Source organism: Archocentrus centrarchus, chromosome 21, assembly GCF_007364275.1.
Source record: "Archocentrus centrarchus isolate MPI-CPG fArcCen1 chromosome 21, fArcCen1, whole genome shotgun sequence".
Classification (NCBI taxonomy): domain Eukaryota; kingdom Metazoa; phylum Chordata; class Actinopteri; order Cichliformes; family Cichlidae; genus Archocentrus; species Archocentrus centrarchus.
The window spans coordinates 2,967,913-2,982,445 of NC_044366.1; the positions used below are offsets into that span (position 1 = coordinate 2,967,913).

General features: G+C 44.5%; 1 protein-coding gene across 1 annotated transcript in view; it reads right to left on the reverse strand.

The window, feature by feature from the left end:
- Nucleotides 1-567: 567 nt before the first annotated feature.
- Nucleotides 568-14,533, reverse strand: part of efnb2a (ephrin-B2a) — a 29,242-nt gene continuing 15,276 nt past the window's right edge. The window contains exons 4-6 of the mRNA XM_030757812.1: nt 8,482-8,574; nt 6,719-6,826; nt 568-5,107 (exon numbers count right to left, since the gene is read on the reverse strand). Coding sequence (XP_030613672.1) covers nt 4,698-5,107; nt 6,719-6,826; nt 8,482-8,574 — 611 coding nt within the window. The 3' untranslated portion in view covers nt 568-4,697. The remainder of the gene's footprint in view (nt 5,108-6,718; nt 6,827-8,481; nt 8,575-14,533) is intronic.

The window sequence follows — 14,533 nt, forward strand, 5'->3', positions numbered from 1 at the left end:
ATGTAATACCAGCTTGCTAGAATAGTACAAACTCCATGTATCTTTGCACATATCAGTAAATCACTGCAGATGTTTCCCATTTTCCTAGCAAAATATAAAATAAATGAGAGGTGACTCGGGACTTTCACACAATACTGCAAATGATTTTTCAATTTGGTTGTCTGAGACCTTGAGTAGCCTATACAAACCCCCCCCAACTTCAAACCAATCCAGCACCGCCGGGATAAACTGGAACACAGTTGTGAGTTAGACCTTATCTAAAAACCTGGACGTAACTAATGCTCCTGTGGCAGAACGGGAGCATATCCCTGCAGGAATCCAGCATGTTTTAAGCATTTATCGGCAGTCATTTCCCACCAATATTTCCCCAAGATATACGGTATAAATAAAAATGTAAATGACAGAACGAACACAGAGTGATGAAGTTTGTCCTCTAGAGCAACTCCACAGTGATCAACATCTAAAAGAAGTCAGTGAAAGTGTAATAAAGTCGCTGCGTGAAACAGTCAAAAACAGACATTATTTATTCATGCAGTAAGAAACACAAAGCAGGCAGCAGCGCATCCATAGGAAAAACATTTTATTGAAAAACATTTTCAGTTTGTAACAGACTGGTGGAATGTGTGTCATTTATCCTCACTTTGAACTTGTTTTAAAGTTTTGAATGTTAAAACCGTTTTTCACAGCCTGGCCATCTCATACTGCGAGGAAAGGGGAGAACCATGACGTGACTAAAGAAAACCGGGGAGACGAGAAAACGATGTAAATATAATACTGTGTTACTGACGAACTGGACTCAACTCAAATTATCAACAGAACAAAGAAATGAGAGAAAGAAACGAAAAGAAACTAATTCAATAAATATTTATGGTACACACTTATGGCACAAATATGCAGCAGTCAGTTTGGCAACTTTTCTCTTTTTTTTTCTTTTTTCTTTAAACCAAATTACAATGGAAACAGTGCAAAAGGGGAGGGAGTGGGGAGGACACGGGCTTTCCATCGAGCGCTAGCTAAAATACATAGCAAAAAATTCAAATTTTATACAAAACATCTTACTTTAAGAGTTTATAAAAATGATTTTATTGGGTTCTGGTCAATATTTACATAAGCTATTTACCAAAAAAGTAGTATGCTCTGTTTTACTGAAGTGAATTCAATTTTTCTGTACTTTTCTCTTCCATTTACTTTCCTAAAAAGGTGAATAAGGCTATTGTAACAACCCAGGATCCATATACAATACAAACATTAATGTATTTACAGTTTCTTACCTACAGAAGTACGGTGCAAAATTACTGAGTCAAGTGACCAAGGGCTGACCATACGAGCAAGGCATTTTACAGTAGCCTGAGGTGCTTCTCTTAGCTCGCGTGCTAAGAAGCTCACAGCATCGCTACGATATTTCCAAACAGGTCGGAGCGCACCTGTCGACGCTGGGAGAGCGTTAGCAGAGCTAAGAGAAGGACTCCAGATTCAAAGAAACTAATAAGATTGTCATATTCTGCCGCAGACAGACAGCAACTAAACAGCCATTTCTCTTTTCTTAAATACCTGTTCGGGTGTGTTACATATGCTTTTTAATTGTTTCATTTTTCACAGTTTACCTTTGTACTACGGCACACGGTCAGAACAGAAGAGGTTCAAATAATACTAGAAACAATGCAGGAACTCAAAGCTAACAGCAGGCTTGTGTTTTGTGGTGTTGGTTTGTTGTTACATCTTTCAGTGGTTAAGAACACTTTCCATAGGTGTTTTTTTTTTCTCAGAATCGATTTTAAAAAAATAAATAAGAATTGCATATTTGCAGATTTTGTAGCCTCTCAGAGGCACAAACCTCAGATCATACAAGGCTTGGCTTTTCGGTGAAATTTGATCATGAACGAATGAGGATGATATATGCTCGGGGACAGGCCCTAACGCCAAAGATATTAATGAACGTGAAGTCACTGAAATGCACACACACACATGCACATTCACACAATCACAGGGAGAACATGAGGGGTGTGTATGAGGAGTCGGGCGCACTGGGTGTTTATGGGAGTTATCCTTTGGGAGATGCTACACTGAGTGAGCATGGGAGACACAGCTACTCTGCCCTTGTGTAACACCAATGTGAGCTATTTAGGGTCAGATTAACTCTCCTCCCCTGGTCCACCTTCCCAGGACCGAGCCAGAAACATCACGAGACTCAGATTAGAAACGGTTTACTCTTTTGTTCCTTTACCGAGCGGAAAGGAATACGCAAGGTAACGGCCGAGTCCCATAATCTGAGCTGGAAAATACAGGACTTGCCATCTGAATCCTGTATTCTTTCAACCAAGTGGGGGGGGGTATGGATTTCGTAGCCGATTCAAAAGGGGAAAAAGTACCGGACTTGGTAGGACGAATATGTAACTCTGCAGCCAACTCTTCCCAGGATTGGGGAAAGGATACAGAGCAACATCTCACTCCTGTATTCTTTCACCAAGCGGGAAAAAATACGGCACTTCTTGGCCAATTCACGGAAAAAGATAGAGGACTAGCTGATGGAGAAAAAAAAATATGAGACTTGGTGGCCAATTCATGAGAAAAATTATGGGACTAAGCAGATAACTCAGAGGAAACTGGCAACCAACTCCTGTATTCCTTCACCGAGTGGGAAAAACCTGGGATTTGGTGGCTAATTCACAAAAAACAAAAAACAATTGGAAAATCGCTGGAAAAAAATATGTGACTTTGAAGCTGACTGAGAGGAAAGAATACGGTAGTCTGTGGTTGACTCCGGAAGTCCAAAGTCTTTCACCAAGTGGGAAAAAATACGTGACTTGGTGGCCAATTCACAGGAAAAAAAAATACGGGACTCATGAGAAACATTACAGTACATGGCAACCAGCTCCTGTATTTTTTTTCACCAAGTTGGGGGGGAATATGAGATTCGACAGCCAATGGGGGAAAAACGGCTCCTGTAATTTCTCACAGGAAAGAAGACCGTACTCGGCAACCAACTCAGTCTTTCATTGAGCGGGTAAAGAAATAACGGACTCAACAGCCGACTCACGGAAAGAATACAGGACTTAGCAGCTGACTTGAGGGAAACAATACAGGACTCTGTGGCTGACTCCGGTATTCTTTTCCAGGACTCAGCAGGATTCCGAGATATTAGATAATCAAAAACCTAGATTGCATAATGTGCACTTATACCATTAATATATTAACATTACTTCTTCTCCTTACCGCCTGACAACACCTGTGCTCTGTATGTGTCTATCATAAATAAATTCTGCTTTTTAATTTTTTTTTTTTAATTTTTCATCTTTTAATGTTTGTTTTTTTTAATGTACATCTATTTAATAAAAAATAAGAGAAGTAAATCAAAAACTCACAATATGGAAATGCTAATGGAGAAACAGTGACGATGTAAGTAGATGTCCCTGTGCTTTTTTTATTTATTAATTTTTTTTAAAGAATAGGAGAGCACCGGTCACACTGATTTTGGGCCCTTTATTTTTAGGGGGACCTTTTATTCATCACTGGGGTAAACATTACAGTACCTAGAGCTGTTTCAGCCAGCTAACCTCTACTAGATCTCGGGCCTCATTGGACTTCTCATTCCACATCAAGGCCCAGATTAGAGGCAACTAAAGGATACAGCTGCTCTCCCATCTCCGTCCCTCACTGCGACCCTCTCTGTGGACTGTGAAGAGTGGAGGGGCCAAAGAAATAAGAAATAGGGGGTTAAAAGTGCTGCGCTATAATATGAAAGTCCTCCACTCTTCCCAGAAGCCACCTGGGTTTGTTTTCGTTTTTGTTTTTTTTGGATTCTCTTGCCACTCCGAGCCACCTGAACTACACCAGGATATGAAAAACAGATATGAGCAGTAAACCATAAAAGGAAAGGGTGTACATGGGGTCTATTTTTCTCTTAAAACCTTCAAGTAAGAGAAGTGACAAAATATGGGAATGAGGCAATCCAAACTAACACCCAAACAGTTCACATCGAGCGGTGAGACAGTGTGTCTGTGCACGAGGGTGGATGTGTGTGTGATGGTGGGTGGCAGGATGATTGGGGTGATCTCCGTGAGTCACTCAGGAAAAAGTCCCAGAGAGGATTGATGGGTGCGAAAAGCTCCACAGAGTCTCTCCGGCCAGTGAGCGTCAAGGGGCAGGGAGGTCGCCATCTGGTGAGTTCACGGTCAGACCGCATCCTCCTTTAACTCTCCTCCTCCTCATTTTTTTCTTCTCCCGCTCTCTTTCCAAGCAGAAGTCTCTCTTTAAGTGAGGAGAAATTAATTCCTTATCCTAATCTCGTCCCCCTCAGGAAACCTTCACACCTGTCTGTCCGTCTCCCAGAGAAAAAAACTTCCCGATCCCACAAACACTCCCACGGGAATGCCGGCCGCCGCAGTGCACAAAACAAAACGACAGTGGGTAAAGAAGAGAGCGTCTTCTCTGCTTCCCGGAGAGCAGCAGCAGTAGCGGCGGCAGTAGCGGTGGCCTTCATTACAGGGCCGCCACGCGTTCCCATCCAAGCCAAATCAGAGCGACAAGGTGTCCGCATAACTCCCAGAAAAAAAGAAAAGTAGTGAAAAAACATCAGAGGAGAGGAGGAGTCGTGGACAGAGTGATAGAGAGAAAGAGTGTTCATTAGCAGGGTGTGCCGGCGGCACCTGCCGAAGCCAAAAACCCGCTCTGCCTCGTGAATTGTTCCAGTTCCCGCCTCAGACTTTGTAGTAGATGTTGGCTGGACTCTGAGGCGGCATCTCCTGAACTATGTAGACCGGGTGTCCGTAGTCACCGCTGACCTTCTCGTAGTGCGGGCAGAAGACGCTGTCAGCAGTCCTGAGCGGGATGATGATGTCGCTGGGCTCCGAACCGTTATTGTTCCCGCCACCTCCGCTCCGCTTGGGCGTAGCCAGGGTGCTTAGAGACAGCGTGGCTGCGTGCTGCGGAGAGTGCTTGCGGTGCCGCCGCCGGTACTTGAGCAGCAGCAGGACCAGCACGACGATGATGATGATTAAGATGACGCTGCCAGAGGCGATGGCCACGAAGATCGCCGCCTCGGAGCCCATGACACTTGAGGACTTCCCGTCAGTCCTGCTGTTATCGGTGCCTTCTGTGTGTGGTGATCCTGCAGGAACAGAGGGAGGCGAGAGTGGTTAAAATGACAGCAGATTATTATTATTAGGGATATCTACATCTGTGACTTCATACAGATCCAAGAGTGAAAAAAAAATGGGAAACTAAGTGTTTAAGGCTCTGTAAATTGTGAGCTTTTGCCTCACTGGGATTACTTTTACATGAATAGCCAGCATTTTAACAGTATACATATGAGGGAAAATAAGGAACAGCAGAACAGCTCTAAAATCAAAGCTGATGAAGTGCTTCTCTTCACCATCTTTCTGCCACGGGGAGCTGAGGATGAACGCTGTTCACTGAACACTTTCGTGTAAAGGTCACATTCAATTGGTGGCCATTCAAATTCAGCCAGTGAAGACTGCAACCTTGGAAGTAGGGCACAACGCAGCCCGACGGGACAGGCAAAACAGCACTTAAACAAATTGCATTTAGAAAGATATTTAAAAAAAAAAAAACACAATTTTCTAAACTAACTGCCCTCGAGGGAAGAAAATCATAAAGAAATATCTGATGTTATCTTCATGACACATCAATTATGAAAGCCAGGCTGCTCTGACTCCCAGCGATCGACACTCTAAGGTGACCGTGCTCGGCTCTTCCTGGGATGGGAGCGTGGTCCTGGGTAGGCAGGATTCCTGTGCCTCATGTGCCCCCCCCCCAAAGTGCGGACGCTTCCCATAGGGCCTCAAAGTGCCGTGGTAATGAGAGGGAGGTGGATATAGGATGGCAGGCAGCCCAAAGCAAGGACCCTTTGGTTGTTTTACAAGAGGATTATGCTGCCTCAGCCTGGGCACCCTGATGCCCATATGCTGCGCTAGGATGGATGGAAGAGATATAAAAAAGAAAAAGAGGCGAGAACAAGATGCTGACGACTGCAGAGAGCAGAAAGTGTGACCAAGGCCACGCCCTCAGTGAACCACGACCGCTTATGTAGGTCAGCTTGTTTTTGTTCTTGGCTCCTTCCTGTTTCTCTTTTTTTTCCCTTCACTGTGGAAATTGCCTGATTGCTGGTCCTGATTTTTTTTCTTGGGAAGAATTTTTTTTTTTTTAAATTGCAACAGAGATAAGAGCTGTGATTTACTCCAGAAACAAGTGAGAGTGGGTCTTTAAAAAGATGGCAGGCAGCGATCAGATCGTTTCTGTGAAAATGTCCCGGATTAATGCTGGAGCAGGGCCAGCCTGGAGATACCTTAGAAGTCCTTGAAGGGGCTGGAGATCAGTTTATGGGCAACATTCAGTCACTGGCTGACCTTGACACACACAGACGCACTCGCCTAACCCCTTCTGCTCCGATCTGGCCAAACAATTATGCCCCCAAATGCCAGGTTGTTTCAGTTCACTTCAATTCAACTTTATTTATACAGCACCAAATCACAACAATAGTCACCTCAAGGTGCTTTATATTATAAAGTAAAGATCCAACAATCAGACAAGCCCCTATGAGCAAGAACTTGGTGATAGTGGGAGGGAAAAACTCCCTTTTAACAGGAACCAGGCTTGGGGAGGGGCAGTCATCTACTGCGACCAGTTTGGGGGTGAAACAGGGCAAACATAAATCCCCCCCCGATTATCTCCCTGTCTGTATTTAAAGAGATATTTTCACCTGTTTTCTCCAGCACTTCGTTGGGGTTGTTGGGATCCTTGTCAAATGGGTGCGGGGGTGGGTGGGGTACTCTGGTGGGGTCTTTGGGTGAAACGGGGTCAGAAGGATCTGAAAGATGCAGATTCAAAACACAGGGATTAATCAAGGTGTCCTAAACCAGGTCTCATGGCAAAATTTTAAACTGTCAGCAAGCAGTTTCTTCATGTACATGGACACGACCTGCCATAAGGCAACCAAAAAAAAAAATCAGAACCCAAACCCTTCTTATTCTAAATCTAACAAAGTAGTTTTTAATTATCCTAACCTACCCAAATCATTTTCATTGCCTGAATCTAAAATTGTATTTTTATTTATTTACTTATTTTGTCCCTTGAAAGTAGAAAACGTAAACGTGTAAATGGATATGAATCACACATAAAAGAAATGTAAACTCCACGTCCAGAAGCTCTATCAGTTCAGCTTTAAAAGCTGCGACTAGTCCACGAACCTCCGTGAGGCTGCGTTGGTATGAACAAAGCGGTAAAAGTAACATTAGGGATAATAATGATTTTTTAAGATTAACTGCATCTAACCTGGTGGTTTTCAGTTGTACAAATCTTTCTGTAATGCCAGATGTTGTAAACTATGAACTCCTTAGCCCGAAATTTGCTTTCTTAGAGTATAATGTTAGTCTGATGCTAACATGCTGCTTTTGGCTAGTGGGTGTAGTTTGGTAGTTTGGATGTGAAACTGCTCACAACAAGGTTTGTGGATTTCTGAGTGACCAGGTCATGATTTCTGCAAAGAGACATCGCTGCTGACATTTTTAAATATATTTCGTGCACTGCAAGTTAAGCACAATTTAATTATTTCATGCTGAAGAAAAGGTGCACATTTCCTTAACTGACGTCATCTGACAAAACCGTACCAAAATAATCCAAATGGATTACAAGCCAGGGGAAAAATATGTAAATTTGGCTCAATAAGAGAGATGAACTTGTCCTTTAAACTACATTTAGTTAATTAGTTTTTTCTTTCTCACAGTAGGTGCAGCCAAATCTTTTCCACTGATTCCACATAAAGGCAAGCCGTTTGTCCTTCATGACTCAGATACGACTGTAATCAACCATAAAGAGCTGCTAATGGTTGAGTTTTTGCTTCCACAATGAACCCATATGGTTTTAAATGCTGATAAAATGTCTGTCAGCGTACGTGTTTTGTGGTTTAAACGCCAAACACACGGTAAATGGTGGAGTGATTCGTCGAGCATCTGCTGTTATAATCGCTGGGCTGAGCTCGGCGCCGGATCCGCTCTCTGTCGAACATTGCTTTTAATAAATCCACTGATTTGTGAACAGCTCGGGTCAACATTTAAAAGAAAACCATTTTCTCTGTCTGTTCTTCTTTCCTTCGATTAATTCCCCCTGACCTTCAATACAGAGGGTCGACCCCCGGAAATTACCTCTCTGGTGACAGACTGGTGGTGAATAATTATCGGTCGAATGTGTCCGAGGCCTCGCATGTGGAGGCTCACAGATCAGAAAACTGGAAAGCCTTCGACCAGAGTGTATAGGAGCAGATGCTACCGGTGCATGGAAGCATACGGGATTATGTGTGTCTGTGTTTGGTTGAATTAATTTCTGCTAGATTACATTTCCTGCCCCATCACAGCCCCAGGTGTCACGGAGATGATGGATGCTGCGGCCGTACAGCATCCCTGCTACCTTATTAGGATATTTTCAGCCATCATTTCATACACGAGCTTCCAACTATACAATACTCACTTTGTCCCACTTTCATGATTATCTTCATAGACTTGGTCTTGCACACACCACCCTCCTGGTTGTCGATGCCCTCCATGGTGCCGTTGGACGTTGCTGCAGAAAGGAAAATAGTGAAAGGTCTGAATTAGCCATCAGTGCCAGGAAAAATGTGTACCCATGAGCGCCTTAAGCCCGTCTCACAAAAACAGCCAAAGACAACGGCAGCAGCTCAGCAGGAGGATGTGACTCACAACCCCGTTAATAAAATCACAATTTGCCCATTCATCACCTTCCCCAAACTCTATTAGCTCAAGTAAATGTGACTGTAATATCTTAACTGTGCTGAGAAGGAGGCAGTTAGAGGACTGTGATGACAGCGGCCATGCTGAACACTCTGGGGCAATAGGAGCTTCAATCAATAAATTAGGGAGAAGCTTAAAATTTTATTTAAAATTAAATAAATGTAAACATTTTATTTAAAATTATAATTGAATGTTTTCACTGAAAAACAAAACAGAATGAATGAAACAAAGTCATGGGATTTAAAAATGTAACCTTTTTTTTTTTTTCAATCAAGAACATGTCAACAAATTAATTGAATTTTGTTAAAAGTTGCCATTAAATACCTACCATAAACAAAGAAAAAAATAATGATTTTAACCTAGTAATGCTATAATTTAAAAAAAAAAACAGAACTAATGAAACAAAAGCTGAATAAAAATGCCATGATCCTTGTTTTGTTAACAGTAATTTTCGGGTGCAAAGCTCAGTTTTTCGTATGTTGGCGCTGACCAAAGAGGTTCGGACCTTCCTCTGAAGGAATATCAGCAGGACTGTGGAGCGGGTTTTAATTTACTCCATCTTGAAATTCTGTTTTTGAAATAGCCAGAAGTAAGAGGAAAATGCAGACTTCTGTTACGCAAGCTAACAGGAAGCTGTGTGTGGATCAGTCACTGACAAAGGGCCCATTTTAAACCAGGAAAAACACCTGGAGAGGGTTTGGAGCAAGAGCTCCCTTTTTATCATGAACATAACCTCCAGAAGGATCATGCGCAGGCATTTCAATAGTTAATGAGAGTATGGATTCGTTTTTCAGCGTAACTATAAGTACCTACCTAAGACAGTCAAAAATGGCTCCGGGCTTCCTCACAGTAGGACTGGAGGTCAAGGTAAACCCTTCAGAGTGAGCACCTTGTGTTCTGAGATTTTTTAGGCCCAAATATTATAACTGAGAGGAGGTGTTAACTATCTTGATTGCTCTCAAATGAAAGGCACTTCAAAGGCTCTAAAAAGCTTTTAAACAGGAGGAAGCAGAAAGGATGGGGAGGGGTGGAGCAAGACATCCAACATGCACAGATGTGGCCCACTGCTCCGCCTCTCTGCTGCCTCTGGAGGCTGCTGGTGGAGGTGCAGCTGAATCATTACAGAACAGGAAAACACAGAGAGGAGGCGGGGGGGGGGGGGGGGGGGGGGGGGGGGGGGGGGGGTAGTGGAGCTTGTGGTCTATCAGGTCAGTAACAGAGCTAACGAGCTGCCGGGGCTCAGCAGCTTGGCTTCCCGCCAGCGCGCGGTGGCCCAAATTCAGCGCCGCTTACTCCCTGAAAAACATCATAAGATCCTGATCGAAACGGGTCTGAAATTTTTAACTCTGCCTCTTCATCCCTCCTCCTCTTCCTCCCTCCCGTTCCCTTCCTTTTCCTCCCTCACCCAGCCACCAATCATTCTGGTCCAAATCCCCTGGCTTCAATAAGACGGTGATGAGAGCGGACACAAAGAGCATGTTAACAAGGACTCCCTCCTCCTCCTCTTCCTCCTCCTCCTCTTCCTCTCTGTAGCTGACCTATGGCTTTCCAGGAGAGTCCAAAAAGCACATTACAGACAAAGCTCCTTAAAGGCTCCTTGTGAGAGTGTGTGTGCTGATTTTATAAACGTCTTAGTCCGACACACTCGAGTTTTAGCATCTCAGATGATGCCTTTAACCACCGTGAGCTGTTACCTTCCTTCATCTCCTCCTCCTCTTCTTCTTCTCCTCCCCCTTTTATGACCCTCTAACCCAGCAGCAACCACAACACCTTTCCTTTAAAACACCTCTGTAATCTAATCCCTCTCAAACGTGACTGCAGCAAATAAAAACACCCTTTAATCTGGAGTCATTTTAAACTTTTTAATTCTTCTTCTTCCCCTTTAAATGTGAAAACACACTCTCCGTGTGCCAAGGCTGCAGTCCAGGCGAGCCTGACTTGGATTTAAACAGAATGTGATTGTTGAATCGGCTCAGGCTGGCTGAATGACCGGGCCCTCCTCGGCCAGCCCGGCCATTGGCCGCTTTTGCCCACTATCTGGCTAGAGTTAACCAGCTAATCCGTGCTGCTGGGGGTTTGTTTGATGGAAACAAGGAAGGGGAGGTAGGGTGGGTGGGACAGACCCCTCAGAAAATGGATTTAGTCACCAGCTACCACTGGAAAGAGGAAGGAAGCGTGTGACCTTCGGGAAGCACAGAGAGAGGAGAAAAGCAGTGGAAAAGGTTGAATTTTCCTTCAGGAGTTTGCAGAAGAGCAAATAAAGAAAGGCCAGACTGTGACAGCTCGTAAAGACACAAACCTTCACGACAAATGGGAGTCGAGAAGAGTCCTCACTCAGTTAAATCAGCCACACACAAATCCTCACATCCTTAACTTCATTTTCTCCTGTTTATCAAATCAAGAGTGTGGAAAATCACCCCGTGTTTAACGAGACAGTCAATTGTGAGCTGAGCTGCAATCCAGATAAAGACTGAGTGCAGCTCTCAGCTGGGTTTAATTTGGTTTCTCCTAAACAGCAAGAACAACAAAAAAAAACTTGAGGGCTGCAGATTCATCAGCTGACTCTCAGATAAGCATGTAATAATTTAAAGAGACCATGAAGAAAAAACTACAAAAACTACAGGACGCAAAAGACAGAAGAGAACTATGCGGACTGAGAGCTGTGATCAGGCTGATAGAAGCACATTAGCACAGGGAAGATGGAGGATGAGGGCTGCATAGTTGTCTGTGAAAGTTCATGTTGAGAGTCCCTGGTGGACAGAGACAAACGCCATCGTGTGGCAGGAAGCAGACACCGAAAACGGACCAAACTTCAGCCGAGAGGACGTCTGAGATGATCCATCCACAGCACAGGTTAGTCATTCATGTGCTGCTGCGTGGTTGGATTACTCGCTGTGGAAAGTGCTGATCCTGAGCTTAATGTCCACACTGAGAGGGATTCTCTTCTGAAGCGACACCCTGAGTTTCTAAAAACCGAGCTTAAAGACGTGCTGCACAAAGAACAGAGCCGAGAGGCGCTCGGACCTGGAAACCGTCGATATGTCATGACTTAACAAGCAGACGGGATAATGTGACGCTATGAGGTCTTTAAGATCACTCAAAACAAAAATGTTCCTCTAATTCTGGATTTGCCTCTTTTCTGACATTTCTGAGTCCTGCCTTCACCCCAGATCTGGTTTTATGTAACTCTCAGTAAAAAAGATGAATTATTTGTATTTCAGCTTTGTAAAACTGTCCCGCTCACGCTGCCAGATTCCCTGGGTATAATTAATACACAATGCACCGCCGAAAGACAATGCTGAGCCGCTCATAAATAGTGGAACAGAGACATAGCGGCAGACGGAGAGGAAAAGAAGAAAGGAAGGATGGATGGATGGAAGGATGGATGGACGGACAGAAGATGTGATTACCAGCCATCGTGCAGGTCACGGGCTGGCTGGCGCCCTTCACAGTGGTGTGTCTTAATGGATCATGACAGGAAGGGTTGGCAGTGACCCTCAGAAAGAGGTCGGGGGCAGAGGCGGGTCAGAATGAATACCAACGCTCGCTCACGAAATGCAGTTTAACATGCAAAAAAAAAAAAAATCACTTTCTGATATATGAAATCAGATCGTTTCAATCAGACATTTAAGATTCCCGTCTGATTTAATGAGTTGAGTCTTTCTCACGAAGCGGAGGAGGAGGAGGAGGAGGGTGACGATCCAAGTTTCTGCTCCTCCTGCCTTCTTTAGCTCATCTTTCCCTTCCTCTGCCTGCTGCTATCCTCCCTTTTCTCCCTCGTTAGCTCCCTTTCTGCCCCCTTTCCCTCCTCATTCATTTCCCTCTCTCTCTCTGTCTCTTTCTCTTCGGCTCGTGTAATCATCTCGCTCACCAGGTTCTCGGCTGCGGGCCACGCTGCCGCAAACAATCACATCAAACTCATCTGCTCCCAACTGCAGCAGCATTGTGTGCGGCCGCTTTGAAGAGGCACGCAGGCCGATACAGGACACGCAGCTGCATCTTTAGACGCATCTGACCGGAAACCCCCGAACGTAAAGAGCAGCAAGTGGTGGCGGTGGTGTTGGGGAGGTCGAATGTGCCCATCTAATCTTGGTCGAGCCTTGGCACAATACTCAATGCAAGGCAGCGCTAATCCAATTGGTTGAGACTCCAATCTGTGGCATTGGTGGAGGGGCCTCGGCAATTGTGAGAAGAAATGGAGGATTAAACGGCACTTAATTAATTACGTATCAAGCGCTCCCTTCCAAAAGACTAATGAAGTCCTCGGCGTGAACTTTCCTGATGCCGTGTCACACTCTGATGGAAGTGTGTGTGTGTCTAACAAACACAAACACACTGTAACAGATAATAAGGTGAACATGCTTTCACACAGACACACACAAAGCCAGACTTAAATTTAAATGTCCCAGGTAGCAGACACATTTGGTCATAATCTGGGCTCAGCTAGGCCCAAAGACAACTGCATATACGCCCCAGTGTTCAGCACTATCTGGGAATGTAGTCCATTAGGGATAAATGAGGACCAGTGTGAGCCTAAAGTGGACTTTTTCCGAGGGAATGATGACCCCACTTAGGCCAGAGGTGGACAAAATGAACAAAAATGTACCTAAAAATGGGAAAAAAGATGTTTGGAAGAAAGTATTATTCCAGATTCACCGCACATGTGGACCTATACGGGCTAAATGTGGCCCTAAATGGGTTAAATCAAGATCCATCCCAGATAGCAGACCCACTGGGCCAAATCTGGGCTACTTTCAGGACAAATTGGGCTTGACATGGATTACAGTAAATGTTGTGTTTGCCAGATGTGACCCGGCTACAGACCACACCTGACATTTGATCCCTGTGACATGGATCTTTGGATCTGGGCCAAATATTAATTTCTATCTGGTATGGTGTTCATTAGGGTTAAATGTCCAGTCCATATGGTGGCTAATGTGTGAAGGCAGACATGTGGGCCAAATATGACCCACTAAGTGCCACATGTGGAACCATACAGGCTAAATGTGGACCTAAATGGTCTAATTCAAGATCCATCCCACATACCAGACACAAATGGCGCAACACACCTGACATCTGGCTCACGTAAGGTGGATCTGTGGCTCAGGTGTGGCTCTCTGCCTGAGTCAGCGCCGTGATTTAGGGCCAAATGTGGGCCAAACACTTTGTGCTGTCTCAGGTGTTGGCGTGGTTAAACGCTGCGAGGTAAAAGCAGCTCCACGTGCCTTTTTTTCTGTTCTTTTTTTGATGTTTACTTGTGCAAAGCGCCACCGTGCAGCTGTTAAAGCTGTAAAAATGAGACCCGAGCTAACCGAGGAGAAAGCAGAGGCAATTAAAAGCAAAATTCTCCCTCGCTCCCCTCTTCAGGCTACGTATTAGCATTTTGAGGGGAGCTGTGAAGGGAGGAGCGAGGATGAATCTGCAAGAACTGCAAAATTGGATTTTCCGACCATCTTTTTTAAGAATTGAACTTTCCCACCGCCCCTTTCTCTTCCAACTTGTCGACTCGGCAGGACGCAGAGATTTTTAGCGTGAAACTGAATGATTTACAGAGTGAGAAGGACGCACAGCGGACAAAACCGGGGCTCGGGCTGAGTAAACACCAGCTCATCAATAATTAACATCAGCGTTTGAGGTGCAGGGAGCCGAGGAGGAGTCAGAAGCCTTTGTAGTCCACGTGAACCTCCTCTAACACCCTGTTCAGAGAGATTTCCATATTTCCATCAAAGTGAGCATACAGAAGCTAAAGAAAAGCATCTGACCTGCTATAT